This window comes from Budorcas taxicolor, chromosome 16 (genome assembly GCF_023091745.1).
Source record: "Budorcas taxicolor isolate Tak-1 chromosome 16, Takin1.1, whole genome shotgun sequence".
NCBI lineage: Eukaryota > Metazoa > Chordata > Mammalia > Artiodactyla > Bovidae > Budorcas > Budorcas taxicolor.
The window spans coordinates 56488871-56505270 of NC_068925.1; the positions used below are offsets into that span (position 1 = coordinate 56488871).

The 16400-nt window shown below is 37.7% G+C and overlaps 1 protein-coding gene across 1 annotated transcript in view; it reads left to right on the forward strand.

The window, feature by feature from the left end:
- Positions 1–16400, forward strand: part of RABGAP1L (RAB GTPase activating protein 1 like) — a 718011-nt gene that overhangs the window by 141715 nt on the left and 559896 nt on the right. The window contains exons 9-10 of the mRNA XM_052653672.1: positions 21–123; positions 3965–4131. Coding sequence (XP_052509632.1) covers positions 21–123; positions 3965–4131 — 270 coding nt within the window. The remainder of the gene's footprint in view (positions 1–20; positions 124–3964; positions 4132–16400) is intronic.

A 16400-nucleotide genomic window follows, 5' to 3' on the forward strand; every position in this document is an offset into this window, starting at 1 on the left:
TTCTGTTTGAAATGTCATAGGAATCCATGGGAAAGAGCTGTGATGGGAGAGCTTATGTTATCACTGGCATGTGGAACCCCAACGCACCAATATTTCTGGCACTTAATGAAGAAACCCCAAAAGGTGACTTTTCCTAAAAGATTACTCAATATTTATTATAAAATTTGCACTATGGACAATATTGTTTTGCCAAGTTTAAAAAATATTCTGGTACTTATTTTAAATGGAGTTATTTTTCTTTTTATACTTTATGTATCAATGAAGATAACCTCCACTATTCAGAAGAAAGCCCTCTAAGGATATGTGGATTAATTTTATTACATTATTTAGGAAAGTATTTGGGCTTAGTGTTTCATGTGTCATAATAGCGTTGTTTTATTTGTAGGGGAAAAGACAGAATATGAAAGAAATGATGAAAGAAAATTCTAGAATTTTTGCATATCTTTGATATCTATTTTAACTTTTTTTCTTTATATTACAGATTACTTATATCTGTCTATATATATATTTTTTTAAATTTACTAATTGTTTATTCCAGTCTTTTGACCTTTGGGAATTTAGTAATGTATATTTAAGATTTCATTTGTGTAAAAAAAAAAAAGATTTCATTTGTGGCAAATATTTTTTTTCAAGCTTTTTATTTTTTCATTTTGTTTAATATGTCTACTGTTAAACAGAATTTATACATGATAGATAGGCTCATTTTTCATTTTTCTCATTGTTTTTATTTTTATTCCTACTTTATCTAGATATCTGTTCATTGCCCATGTGGTTTTCTGTTGTTTTCTTCTCTACTGTCTGCCTTTAAACTAAAATTTAGTTTCATCTCATCGAGTTATAGTGAAAGTTGTTCAACTGTGTCCGGCTCTTTGAGACCCCATGGACTATACTGTCCGTGGAATTCTCCAGGCCAGAATACTGGAGTGGGTAGCTATTCCCTTCTCCAGGGGATCTTCCCAGCCCAGGGATTGAACCCAGGTCTCCTGCATTGCAGGCAGATTCTTTACCAGCTGAGCCACCAGGGAAGTCCAAGAATACTAGAGTGGGTAGCTTATCTTTCTCCAGAGGATCTTCCCAATCCAGGAGTTGAACCAGGGTCTCCTGCATTGTAGGTGGATTCTTTACCAACTGAGCTACCAGGGAAGCCCTTCATGAGTTATAATCTTCTACTAAATGCTTTACTGTGATTCAACACAATAATTTATATCGAGAAAATATGGATCAGTTTGCTTGATCTTTAGTTTTATATTATTTACTTTATATCCACAATAGACTTTTAGTTAAAGACAGGAGCATTAGTGAATATGGATATGGCAAGATATTAATGAAGAACAATAAATGATAATTATTCTTGAATTCAACAGGAGTATTTACCACTTCCATAAAGCATTTGATCACACATCAAGCTATTTCAAAATGAGGGCTAAAAAGAGAAAAATAATGATGACTATGTAAAGTTTAGGTTTTCATATATTAGGAATAAATAATCTTTACACCCACAGTTTGTTATTTCTGGATACAGACTTGTGAATACCAGTCTGTAAACTTCTTCCTTTTAATCATTCAGAAAATCAACATGAAAATGGAAAAAATAAGCTAGCTGATAATTTTGAAGAATAAAATACAGAAATTTCAGACAATAACTTATAAAAGCAGTTTTTATCTGTTTTTAATGTAACATAGTTCAGGTTCATATTGTATTTTAACACCTATTTGGTTGTCAATTAAAAATAATATCTTTAAAAATTCATTTATTCAGTTAAACTATATAATTCTATATCAAAATAACATCCTGATACAATGTTGAGAGAATCCAAGTTTCTCTTGACTTGGCATATAGAATGCTTGCATTTAGTACAAATGTAATACATCTTTTGTTGAGTTTAATTATATTAATAGAAGTATAGTGGGTGATTTTAAATGTTGTATAGTGGTTAAAAAGAAATTATTGAAGGTTTCTTCTAATGGTAGGCTTGATTATTTGAACTGTCCTTTTAACTGAGAACTGAAAATTGCAGATGAAATAAATTTTTAAATTTTAAAAGTAATTTAAAAATAAACAGTGCAGTTATATGGAATAATGAAACCACAGATTCAAAAAGCCCAGTGAATTTCAAAAGGGTAAATTAAGTCCATATCAGCCTATCATCAGTTCAGTTCAGTCGCTCAGTTGTGTCCAATTCTTTGCGACCCATGGACTGCAGCACATCAGGTTTCCTTGTCTATCACCAACTCCCAGTTGTCCATCAACCTATCATAGTGAAACTAAAGAAAACCAATAGACACTGGCCTAGAAGATTCTAGATTAAAATTTAAAGGAGGCTATAGCAAGTAAGCATTTTAAGTGGTAGCTGAAATGTTTACTTACAATAGAATACTGTTGTCTAAAAAAGCACTTGCCAAGGCTCTGATATATATATATTTATAGTATGTGCTGCTACTGCTAAGTCACTTCAGTCGTGTCCGACTCTGTGCGACCCCGTAGACAGGAGCCCAGTGTCCCTGGGATTCTCCAGGCAAGAACATTGGAGTGGGTTGCCATTTCCTTCTCCAATGCATGAAAGTGAAAAGCGAAAGTGAAGTTGCTCAGTCGTGCCCGCCTCTTCGCGACCCCATGGACTGCAGCCTATCAGGCTCCTCCATCTATGGGATTTTCCAGGCAAGAGTACTGGAGTGGGGTGCCTGCTTAGGCGCAAAGTTGTGTCCAACTCTTTGTGACCCTGTGAACTGTAGCCTGCCAGGCTCCTCTGTCCATGGGATTTCCCAGACAAGAATGCTGGAGTATATTTATAGTATATAGTGTGTGTGTGTGTATATATATATATATATTATATTGTATAGTATATATATATAGTATATTGTATTATATATATACATATATATATAGTATATTGTATTATATATATACATATATATATATATATGTATATATAGAGTATTTTGTATGCTATATATAGAGTATAGGCTTTCCTTGTGGCTCAGCTGGTAAAGAATCAGCCTGCAATGTCAGAGACCTGGGTTTGATCCCTGTGTTGGGAAGATCCCTTGGAGAAGTGGAAGGCTACCCACTCCAGTATTCTGGCCTGGAGAATTCCATGGACTGTATAGTCCATGGGGTTGCAAAGAGTCAGACACGACTGAGAGACTTTCACTATATATAGAGTATATATTTGAAAATTACATATATTTGTAGTATATATATACTATAAATAGTATACATATATTTGTAGTATATTTATAGTATGTATAAATATACTGTGTGTATACATGGAGTATATACAGAGAGAATATTTTATACGTTATGTATGCAGAGAGTGTATGTATATATATATATATATATATATATAAATTACACAGAACTATTTCATTAGAGCTTTGGTGAGTGATTTTCCTGAGGGTTAATATATATTATGGACATTGTGGGTACTAACAAATCCCCAGAGACTTCCCTTAAAGCATACAACATTGAGAGAATCATTTTAATAAAAATTTTGCAAGCAAATTGAATGAAGTGAAGGTTGAGAGTCTTTTCTGATTTGATATTCCTTCCCATGCAACTCATCAAACAAACCTAATAATTTCTAGTATCTTTTTTTTATTGAATGAAAGGGAAAATTTTTGTGATTTTCTATTTCTAGTGTTTTTTGTTTGTTTGTTTGTTTTGGGAGGGCAACCTGATAGATAGTGTAAAGGACATTCGAAATTTTTATTTTTTATATTAAGGGCCTGATTTTGGGAAGGAAAAATTAAAATTGTCAGAGAAGATTTAGTCTTTTCATTAAGATGGGATTAGGAGAATTGAGAAATGTACTTGGGAAACTTGATTACTTTGTTAATCTGTGTGTCAGTAAAACACTTAAACATAGAGGGTAACATGAGTATAAAGAACCTAAGTTCTTTAACTTTGTTTTCTCAATCAAGTAGTAATAAAATTAGCATAAAACACAGAACATTTCTACTGCAGATAAACGAGTATACATGACCGTGGCAGTGGATATGGTAGTCACAGAGGTGGTGGAGCCAGTCCGCTTTCTCCTGGAGACAGTAGTACGTGTGTACCCTGCAAATGAACGATTTTGGTATTTCAGCAGAAAAACTTTCACGGAGACTTTCTTCATGAGGTTAAAACAGGTAGGATCTTTTTGTTCTTTTCATATATTGTTTTCTTCTATTTTTTCTTTAATGCCAGTGTAATTCCTTAAATAGCAATAAAAAGCAATAAAATTCTTCAGATAATCAAATGATCTTTAGAGTTAACAATAGAGTATTTGTAAAATGCATATGTAAGATTCTGTTTAGTCGCTCTGTCATGTTCAACTCTTTGTGACCCCGTGTACTGCAGTACGCCAGGCCTTCCTGTCCATCACCAACTCCTGGAGCTTTCTCAAATTCATGTCCATCCAGTCAGTGCTGCCATCCAATCATCTGATACTCTGTTGTCCCCTTCTCCTGCTGCCTTCAATCTTTCCTAGCATCAGGGTCTTTTCCAGTGAGTCAGTTCTTTGCATCAGGTGGCCAAAGTATTGGAGCTTCAGCTTCAAAATCAGTCCTTCCAGTGAATATGTAAGATTAAAGTCAGTTGAAAAAAACAGCTAGTAAAATTATATAGAAATTTATTTTAGAAACCTGTAATAGTACCTGTAAAGTATCAACATACTTAATAGAAATATTAAATCTAAATAAAAAACTTTTCTTTTATATATGTATGATTCAGTTCAGTTCAGTCACTCAATTGTGTCCAACTCTTGCCATTTCCTTCTCCAGGGGACCTTCCCAACCCAGGAATCGAACCTAGGTCTCCTGCATTGCGGGCAGACACTTTAACCTCTGAACCACCAGGGAAGCCCATACTTAATAGAAATATTAAATCTAAATCAAAAACTTTTCTTTTATATATGTATGATTCAGTTCAGTTCAGTCGCTCAGTCATGTCCAGCTCTTTGTGACCCCATGAACCGCAGCATGCCAGGCCTCCTTGTCTATCACCAACTTCTGGAGTTCACCCAACCCATGTCCATTGAGTCGGTGATGCCATGCAACCATCTCATCCTCTGTTGTTCCCTTCTCCTCCTGCCCTCAATCTTTCCCAGCATCAGAGTCTTTTCCAATGAGTCAGCTCTTTGCATCAGGTGGCCAAAGTATTGGAGTTTCAGCTTCAACGTCAGTTCTTCCAATGAACACCCAGGACTGATCTCCTTTAGGATGGACTGGTTGGATCTCCTTGCAGTCCAAGGGACTCTCAAGAGTCTTCTCCAACACCACAGTTCAAAAGCATCAATACTTCGGTGCTCAGCTTTTGTTATAGTCCAACTCTCGCATCCCTACATGACCACTGGAAAAACCATAGCCTTGACTAGATGGACCTTTATTGACAAAGTAATGTCTCTGCTTTTGAATATGCTGTCTAGATTGGTCATAACTTTCCTTCCAAGGAGTAACCATCTTTTCATTTCATGGCTGCAGTCACCATCTGCAGTGTTTTTGGAGCCCAGAAAAATAAAGTTAGCCACTGTTTCCACTGTTTCCCCATCTATTTGCCATGAAGTGATGGGACCGGATGCCATGATGTTAGTTTTCTGAATGTTGAGCTTTAAGCCAACTTTTTCACTCTCCTTTTTCACTTTCATCAAGAGGCTCTTTAGTTCTTCACTTTCTGCCATAAGGGTGGTGTCATCTACATATCTGAAGTTATAGATATTTCTTCCGGTAGTCTTGATTCCAGCCTGTGCTTCTTCCAGTCCAGCGTTTCTCATGATGTACTCTGCATAGAAGTTAAATAAGCAGGGTGACAGTATACAGCCTTGATGTACTCCTTTTCCTATTTGGAACCAGTCTGTTGTTCCATGTCCAGTTCTAACTGTTGCTTCCTGACCTGCATACAGGTTTCTTAAGAGGCAGGTCAGGTGGTCTGATATTCCCATCTCTTGAAGAATTTTCCACAGTTTATTGTGATGCACACAGTCAAAGGCATATAAAACCAAAAAGAAAGAGCACAGAAATATATCTTTAGAAAATAATAGTGAAAAAGTTTCCAAGTAATAACTGATTGTTATAGTTCTTTTTACCTATAAAATATTATATGATTGTGTTGTTTGACTTATCAGTAAGGTTACACAATTATTTTCAGAGAAGGAAATGGCAACCCACTCCAGTGTTCTTGCCTGGAGAATCCCAGGGACGGGGGACCCTGGTGGGCCGTCTATGGGGTTGCACAGGGTCGGACACAACTGAAGCGACTTAGCAGCAGCAGCAGCAGCAGCATACAATTATTTTAATATTAGGTGAACAAAATTAGGGTTTCTGTGAAATTCTTAAGTTCTTAAGCAGTGTTAGTATGTAAAACACCCTTTTTGTAAATGAAGGAAGAACGTTACTGTGGAAAATAATTTGAATTCCAACAGCCTCAGTTGTATGAAATCAGAATGAAATGTTCTGTTTGAGTAATAGGAATTTCTCATATCCTGTTTAGTGCTCCCTCTCTCCGAAATTTAATAATGCTTGTTGTGTCATGTACTGTAATATGCAAAAAGTAAAGTAAGCATCAGTGCAGTGAACAAATACAGAAACCACTTAACCATTTTCATATTACAAAAACTTATCATCGCTCAGTTAGGCTTCATATGCTATACACATACATCTAATTATGTAAATATATAAATTCCAGTACTGTTACTTATCTTGCAAAAGTACTGGAAATTATATTTACATAAATGTAAAGAATATATTAGTGGATTTTTATTATTAAGTGTTATTTTTATAGTTTTAAAAATTGATGATATTGAGTGACTGAGTGATAAGTACCATAAGATTTCTTAGTAATTAGAAAAATACTATTTGAGGCAAAAAAAAAAAACTATTTAACGTCGTTTCATATGAATTAAAAAGATTAAATTAGACTCACTTGTAGTACTTAGCTCCATTAAATGTGAAACTGATTTAAATTAATGTAAAATAAGAAGATGGTTTCTAACTTTGTACTCAGTCGCTCAATTGTGCCTTATTTTTTTGACCACATGGACTGTAGCCCGCCAGGCTTCTCTGTCTGTGGCATTTCACAGACAAAAATACTGGCATGTGTTGCCATTTCCTACTCCAGGGGATCTTCTCAACCCAGGGATCGAATCCATGTCTCTTATATTGGGAGGCAGATTCTTTACCACTGCACTACTTGGGAAGCCCTTTTAACTTTGAAGAGAAAGTGAAAGCGTTAGTTGCTCAGTCGTTGTATGACTCTTTGCGACTCCATGGAGTGTAGCCCACCAGGCTCCTCTGTCCCTGGAATTCTCCAGGCAAGAATACTGGAGTGAGTTGCCATGCCCTTCTCCAGGGGATCTTCCTGACCCAGGTATTGAACCCAGGTCTCCTGAGTTGCAGGCAGATTCTGACCAGTGATATAATTTAATTTCTTTAGTAGATGCTATGTTACTCTGTTTATTATTATTTTTATTTCCTCTTGAGTCATTTTTTGGTGATCTTTGTCTTTCAAGGAATCTTCAGTTTATTTTTAATGTCTTTAGAATCTCTATGATTTGCTTTTATTTCTGATACTGGTAATTTATATATTCTCCCTTGTGTTTTTTTTATCAGCCTAGCTTGAAGTATATTAATTTATTGATTTTCATTCTTCCCTATAGAACCAAATTTGGGGCACACTCATTTCTCTATTGTTTTTTTGTTTTTTCTTCTGTTGATTCCTTTTGTTTTCTTTTTTATTTCCTTTTTTTTCCTTTGGATTTAACTTGTTTGACTAGTTTCTTCATGTGAAGATTTTTAAAAACATTTTTTTACTAATATATTTTTTCCCTAAAATCTTTTAATTTTTATGATTATAATTTCCTTCTAACTTCTGCTTTAGCTGTACCCATAAAAACTTGATCTTTTGTGCGCTCATAAATTTGAAATGTGTATTCTGATTTTCCATGTTATTTCTTTTGTGACACGTGAGTTCTTCAGAAATACGTTGTTTAATTTCCAGATACATGCACAATTTTTAGATATCTTTCTGAATCTGATTTTTAATTTCATTTTGAGCAGAGAACATACTCTGAGATTTAAATCTTTTTAAGTTGTTGAGACTTACTTACGCAAGACATGGCCTATTTTGGTGAATGGTCCAAGAGTACTTGTAAGGAACATGTATTCTGTAGTTGTTGGGTGGAGTATTCTATAAATGTCAACTGTGTTAAGTTCTGTGATGAGGTTTTTCTGTGTTTTCTACTCCATATTCTGTATATTCAAGGAGATCTCTCCATTCTTGTTGGAAAGAACAATAGCAACTTCCCCGACTGTTACTATGAGCAATAGTTATGATAGCAACCATCATTTAAAGAAAGTGTCCTACATGGTGTACCTCCTCAGTACAACTCTGTTGAGATGTAGTGTAGTGTTAGTTGCTCAGTTGTGTCTGACTCTCTGCGACCCCATGGACTGTAGCCCACCACTGTTGAGTCGTAAGTAGCTTTATTAACCCCATGTTTTAGATAAACTATTAGACACAGGAGAGTTGTTATTAGGTGACAGATCAGAAATTAAGCCTAAGCAGTTTGCCCTAAAACTTGTCCTGCTGGTTTTATGAGAAATGGAAAATATACTAGCTGTAACACTAAAACTAGTATTTTTTTCCTGAAAAAATTTCTGTATGAGCACTGATCATTTTTGTCACATCACTTGTCTTTCTTTGTATCATCTTTGTTGACATCACTGATTAGATTAGGTATATAGTATATGAAGATGTTATAAGAAAATGTAAGGATTTGTAACATTGGAAACCTTGAAGTGCAGCGACTGATTCCTTTTCTAAGAAAACGGGTTCTTAGCTGCTGAAACATCTTTTTGTATAATGCTGATCTGAGAAGAGCACTCTGCTTACATGGAGTCACTTGAAAATGGTTTGCCAAAAAGATCTCTTGCTCTAAAAGCCTTTTTATTGCTAATGAACATCCCATATTTTACTGTTGGATGCTTATTCCACTGTCCTGAAACTTTGCTGCCTGTTACCAGGAAATAGACCTTAGTAACTTTTACCAGTCTTATTGACCTCATTGTTAATGAGTTTAATAAGATGCTCTCCTTCAGCTAGGTTGTAGTAGGGGTTAAGATCCAGAAATCAAGAGGGCATTCATGCTTGATATGAAGTGTTACTAAACTAAGAGGGTCAAAGGCCTGTCTCATAATAAGTAAAATTAGTTTGCTGAGATTCATTTTAGAAATGATTTTCAGTGCTTTGTTTATTAAATTTTTATTGAGTACCTTTAGCATGATAGTGTTGGGGATATGTGAATGAATAATGCATGTTCTCTTGTCTTTAAAGAGTGAAGAATGTAATGGTGAAAAGATTATCCTACTAGGTGACTCATGTAACAGTAGAAGTGTATGCACAGTGCAGAAGTGACACTCACTAATCATACTTGCCAACTTGGATTGGAGTCAGGTTCCTAGGATTGAATCCCCACTTCCCCCCATTTCCTAGATATTAGCCTTAGGCAAGATGCTCCTCATCTCCGAAGTGGGGATTTTTATTATACCACCTCAGATTTGTGTAAAGAAAACTCTGTTTCCTTTACTACTGTTCCCACCACTTCATTTCTGATACTGGATGGGTGGGTGTTTTTCCTATACCAATTAATTCTCCAACTTGACCCCAATTGGATGGCCTTCAGTTCAGTGATGACACTACCTGGAGTTAGGATGGACCTCACAGTTGAAGGGCTCAGTCCCACAAAACTGTTCCCCTCCTCCTTACTTCAGATACCAACTGCAGGTTCAGGTTGTCACCTGTGTTTCTGACCAACCAGCTATAATTTGGAGGTTCCCACAATCTCCCCCTCAGGTTTGATGATTTGCTAGAATGACTCACAGAACTCAGGAAAACAGTTTGCTTAATAGATTACCAGGGTATTAGAAAAGGATACAACTCTGGAACAGCCAGCTAGCAGAGATGCATAGGGCAAGGTATCAGGGATATACAGTCTTGCCACCCTCTCAGTACCTCCACTTGTTTACCAACCCAGAAGTTCTCTGAACAGCTAAGTTAGGGGTTTTTTGGGTGCTTCATTCTGTAGGCACAGTTGAGTAAATCATTGACTGTTAGCCATTAACTCAGGCACCAGTCCGTTTCCCCTCCATGCAGGCTGGTGGAGCAGGGCTGAAAGTTCCAACCCTCAAATCAGTGTGATAGATTCCCCTGGCATCCACCTGTGCTGTTCCCAGCCCGCATGTCCTTAGGGGCTTTCTAGAAGTTACCTCATAAACATAAATTCAGCTGTAGCTGAAAGAAGCTCAGTAGAAATAACAAAAAATGCTCATTTTACCTTTATTGCTCTGGAACTATTTCATGGTTCAAGATTTTTTTTTTTCTTTTGGTGGCACCTTGCAGCATGTGGGATCTTAGTTTTCTGACCAGGGATCAACCCCACGCCCTCTGCAGTGGAAGCATAGAGTCTTAACCACTGGACCACCAGGGGATTCCCTGGAACTATTTCAGAAAATGAAAAAAATCGAGTATTGTAACAAAAGTTGTTTCTTTCATCTTTATTGCTATGGTGCTGTTTCAGGAGCCAGGATGAAGACCAAAATATGTATTTCTTATACAATATCATAGCTCTCATGGTGATTAAATATGAATTCATGTGAGGCCCATTAGGACAGTGCTTATCACCTGTTACATGCTTAATAAGTGTTAGCTATTATTTTTATTAATTAATACTTCTTGTCTTTTATCTAGTCTGTATTCTCTTTGGACAGACTCTTTTGTATCTTAAGCCTAAAATAAATGAATGAATAAATTAACCAATGAATGAATAACTCTTATAGAAAGGTCAGGATTTTGAATTGTGGTAAGACAGAGAAAGGCATTTTAGTCAGAGACAATAGTTGAGTCAGTTCATACAGCTCTGATGCAACATGATATGTTGAAGATCTTTAGGAGATTGGATATTGCTATATTGCTGAAGCATCAGTGGGCATGGTGGGTAATTATTCTGAATAGGTAGGTTTTTTCTATGCTTAGTACTTTATCCTCAGGTTGGGAGAATTTTAAGCTCTGAATGACAATATGTTTATAATTGGCCAAGTTCAGTCTGACAGCAATGGAAAGGATATTGACACTGGAGGCAATGAATATGAAGTAGGAAGGCTGTTGTGGCCAAGATATGAAATGATGAGTGCTTGAAGAAAGGCGATGGCAGTGGGGATAATTGTTGTTCAGTCACTAAGTCATGTCTGCCTTTTTGTGACCCCGTGGACTGCAGCACGCCAGGCAGCACGCCAGGCCTTCCTGTCTCTCACTATCTCCTGGAGTTTGCCCAGGTTCATGTCCGTTGAGTTGGTTATGCCATTCAGCCTATCCTCTGTTGCCCCCTTCTCCTCCTGCCCTCAGTCTTTCCCAGCATCAGGGTCTTTTCCAGTGAGTTGGCTCTTTGCGTCAGGAGACTAAAGTACTGGAGCTTCAGCTTCAGCATCAGTCCTTCCAGTGAATATTCAGGGTTGATTTCCTTTAGGATTGACTAGTTTGAGCTCCTTGTTGTCCACAGGACTCTTGAAGAGTCTTCTCTAGCACCGCAGTAGTTCTTCAGTGCTCAACCTTCTTTATGGTCCATCTCTCACATCCATATATGACTACTGGAAAAACCATAGCTTTGGCTATATAGACCTTTGTCAGCAAAGTGATGTCTCTGTTTTTTAGTACACTGTCTAGGTTTGTTGTCACTCTTCTTCCAAGGAGCAAGCATCTTTTTCATGGCTGCAGTCACTGTCCACAGTGATTTTGGAGCCTAGGAAGATAAAATCTGCCATTGTTTCCATTTTCCCGCCATCTCTTTGCCATGAAATGATGGGACTGGATGCCACGATCTTAGTTTTTTGAATGTTGAGTTTTAAGCCAGCTTTTTCACTTTTGTCTTTCACCTTCATCAAGAGGCTCTTTAGTTCTTTGCTTTCTGCCATTCAGGTGGTATCATCTGCATATTTGAGGTGTTGATATTTCTTCTGGCAATCTTGATTCCAGCTTGTGATTCATCTGGCCTGGTATTTTGCAGTGGGGTAGTGGAAAAGATGAATTTGAGAAACTTTAGGGAAGTAAGAATCAAGATCGGGTGTTTGATTTGATGCGAGGTTGAGGGAAAGCAAAACATAGGATTACTTCCGCGTGTGACTGGGTGGTTGTTGATCATTTTGATTGAAATAGACTTTCAAGGAGAAGTGTTTCCAGGCTCATGAGGAAAGCTAGCGGAGGTTTAGACATGCTGAATTTCACATTTCAAAGGGACGTTTAGGTTTAGTAAGCAGTCAGATATTTGTATCCTACACTTGGGAAATAAACATTTTAAAAGTGGTTAATGCTTGAGACTTGTGAATAGGAGTAGGTGACATTACCCCGAGACCAAGTGTTGAAAAAAGAGACATTTAAAAGATTGGTATAGGAAAAGGATTAAGCAAAGTGAGTGCAGAAGGATAAGCACAGATCCTGGGGTAAAATCACAAGAGTGTGAGGCTAGGAAAAGCAAGGGGGAAGATGGTTTCCAGCAGGAGAGAAGGCCTGCAGCATTAGGTACTACAGGGAGGTCAGGTTGGGATATGATTGGTAGATAAGAGATAAAGATCTTAGACTATAAAACCTGAAAGACTTGAGAGGAGTACTGGGGCAGAAGTCACTCTGCAGTTGATTGAGGAGTGAGTGGGAGACAAGATGTTTTCATAATTCACCCCCTTCACTGGGGAGAGAGAGAGGCTGGGTACAAATCCAAAGTATTATGATACGTTTTACTTTACTTTAAATACAAAGTTTAAATTTTTAGAAAATTCAGTTCACTTCGGTCCTCCAGTCCGACTCTTTGAGACCCCATGTACCGCAGCACGCCAGGCCTCCATGTCTATCACCAACTCCCAGTGATGCCTCCCGTCTCATCCTCTGTCATCCCCTTCTTCTGCCCTCAATCTTTCCCAGCATCAGGGTCTTTTCAAATGAGTCAGCTCTTCGCATCAGGTGGCCAAAGTATTGGAATTTCAGCTTCAACATCAGTCCTTTCAATGAACACCTAGGACTGATCTTTAGGATGAGCTGGTTGGATCTCCTTGCAGTCCAAGGGACTCTCAAGAGTCTTCTCCAACACCACAGTTCAAAAGCATCAATTCTTTGGTGCTCAGCTTTCTTTATAGTCCAACTCTCACATCCATACATGACTACTGGAAAAACCATAGCTTTGACTGGGAAGAAGTGAAGTCGCTCAGTCGTGTCTGACTCTTTGCAACTCGATGGACTGTAGCCTGCCAGGCTCCTGTGTCCATGGGATTCTCCAGGCAAGAATACTGGAGTGGGTTACCATTTCTTTCTCCAGGGGATCTTCCCAACCCAGGGATCGAACCCGGGTCTCCCGCATTGGAGGCAGACGCAACCTCTGAGCCACCAGACAGACCTTTTTTGGCAAAGTAATATCTCTGTTTTTGAATATGCTGTCCAGGTTGGTCATAACTTTCCTTCCAAGGAGCAAGTGTCTTTTCATTTCATGGCTGCAATCACCATCTGCAGTGTTTTTGGAGCCCAGAAAAATAAAGTCTGACACTGTTTCCACTGTTTCCCCATCTATTTCCCATAAAGTGATGGGATCGGATGCTGTGATCTTAGTTTTCTGAATGTTGAGCTTTAAACCAACTTTTTCACTCTCCTTTTTCACTTTCATCAAGAGGCTCTTTAGTTCTTCTTCACTTTCTGCCATAAGGGTGGTGTCATCTGCATATCTGAGGTTGTTGATATTTCTCCCAGCAATCTTGATTCCAGCTTGTGCTTCCTCCAGCCCAACGTTTCTCATGATGTACTCTGCATAGAAGTTAAATAAGCAGGGCGACCATATACAGCCTTGATGTACTCCTTTTCCTATTTGGAACCAGTCTGTTGTTCCATGTCCAGTTCTAACTGTTGCTTCCTGACCTGCATATAGGTTTCTCAAGAGGCAGGTCAGGTGGTCTGGTATTCCCATCTCTTGAAGAATTTTCCACAGTTTATTGTGATCCACACAGTCAAAAGCTTTGGCATAGTCAATAAAGCAGAAATAGATGTTTTTCTGAAACTTTCTTGCTTTTTCGATGATCCAGTGGATGTTGGCAATTTGATCTAAATTTTTTTTTTTTTTTGGAAAATTCAGTCTTTTTTCTGTTTTTTCCAGATTTGGAAGTCTATCCCTTTGCTAGTGATTTTGCTGAGTGAATATCTCATCAAAATATGGATGCAAGTGCCAAAAACCTTTTGTTGCCAACATTTAGAGGAATGACATAGCAGATACTGTAAAAGTGAACTCATTTCTTTCTGCTGAAATGCTATAGTTAAGAAATTATGTAGAAGTTAGTAGATAAAAAATCATTCTGGAGGTCTAATACAAAACTTAGTGATTGTAGTCAACAATCTAGTGGGCCCTTTTTCCATGGGTTCCTCAAGGGTGGATTCAACCAGTGTTTAGTTGGTGTTTGGATTAGTCTATGGTTCAGTTCCTGATTGGTTGAATCTGTGGATGCAGAACTTGCAGGTACGCAGGGCCAGCTGTACTATATCATTTTATTTGAGGTACGTGAGCATCTGTAGATTTCAGTGTCCACAGTGAGGTCCTGAATCCAGTCTTTACATAGATACTAAGGGTTGGCTGTACTGTAATATAAATTTTAAAACTGTTAAGGGATTAGATCATTATTATTCTCACCACAGGAAAGAAATGATACCAATGTGAGGTGTTGGCTAATGCTGTAGTAGTAATCATATTGCAGTATATAAATATATCAAGTCAAGACATTATACAGATTACACAATGTTATATATCAATTATATCTCATTAAAATAGAAATTATTCATCACTTGGTATTTTCTTTTTTTAAAAAAATAATTATTAATTTATGGGAGGACTTCCAAAACAGCTGGAAGCAAAGTGAGAATTTTGGAAGGTTCTGATGCTTAAAATATTATCTGCTTATTACTGTGTCATTTCAGAATGATTTTTTTAATGACAGTTTTTTTTCTTTTGGTTTGCTTTTGTTTTTGTATTTTTTTTTTTTTTGCTGCACCACGCAGTCTGTGGGATTTAGTTCCCCAACCAGGGATTGAACCCAGGCCCTCAATAGTGAGATGTTGGGGGGTCCCAACCACTGGGCCGCCAGGGAATTCCCTTAAATGCAGTTTTGAAATACCCCCAAATAGAATTCATAATAAATTGAAGATACTCATGTCTTTAAACTATGGTGACATCACCTCAGTTCAGTTCAGTTCAGTAGCTCAGTTGTGTCCGACTCTTTGCAGCCCCATGAATCGCAGCATGCCAGGCCTCCCTGTCCATCACCAACTCCCGGAGTTCACCCAGACTCATGTCCATTGAGTCAGTGATGCCATCCTGCCATCTCATCCTCTGTCGTCCCCTTCTGTTCCTGCCCCCAATCCCTCCCAGCATCAGAGTCTTTTCCAATGAGTCAACTCTTCGCATGAGGTGGCCAAAGTACTGGAGCTTCAGCTTTAGCATCATTCCTTCCAAAGAACACCCAGGGCTGATCTCCTTCAGAATGGACTGGTTGGATCTCCATGCAGTCCAAGGGACTCTCAAGAGTCTTCTCCAACACCACAGTTCAAAAGCATCAATTCTTCGGCACTCAGCTTTCTTCACAGTCCAACTCTCACATCCATACATGACCACAGGAAAAACCATAGCCTTGACTAGACAGACCTTTGTTGGCAAAGTAATGTCTCTGCTTTTGAATATGCTCTGCAGGTTGGTCATAACTTTTCTTCCAAGGAGTAAGTGTCTTTTAATTTCATGGCTGCAGTCACCATCTGCAGTGATTTTGGAGCCCCCCAAAATAAAGTCAGCCACTGTTTCCACTGTTTCCCCATCTATTTCCCATGAAGTGATGGGACTGGATGCCATGATGTTAGTTTTCTGAATGTTGATCTTTAAGTCAACTTTCTCACTCTCCTTTTTCACTGTCATCAAGGCTTTTTAGTTCCTCTTCACTTTCTGCCATATGGGTGGTGTCATCTGCATATCTGAGGTTATTGATATTTCTCCCGGCAATCTTGATTCCAGCTTGTGTTTCTTCCAGTCCAGCGTTTCCTACTGCTACAGTAATAAATTGCTTAAGAAGTAATTTGATGAATTATTTTTCCTTTTTTTCTTATTAATAAAAATAAATGCGGTGCATTCCATCATCCATAAAGTGTTTATTGGCAGGATTCTTTCATAAGAAGGTTATCAGAATATAACCTTTGTAGTACTGTTTTTGTTTTGTTTTATACTTGTTAAAATCATTGAATAATTTTATGTTCTGCTGGTCCTATTTTGCCTAAAGAAGTATAAGACATTCAGCTGTTACAATTTACTTTCAGGTTTGGTTTGCATTGTGCTATAGAGTGTATCTTACTATGAGACTAC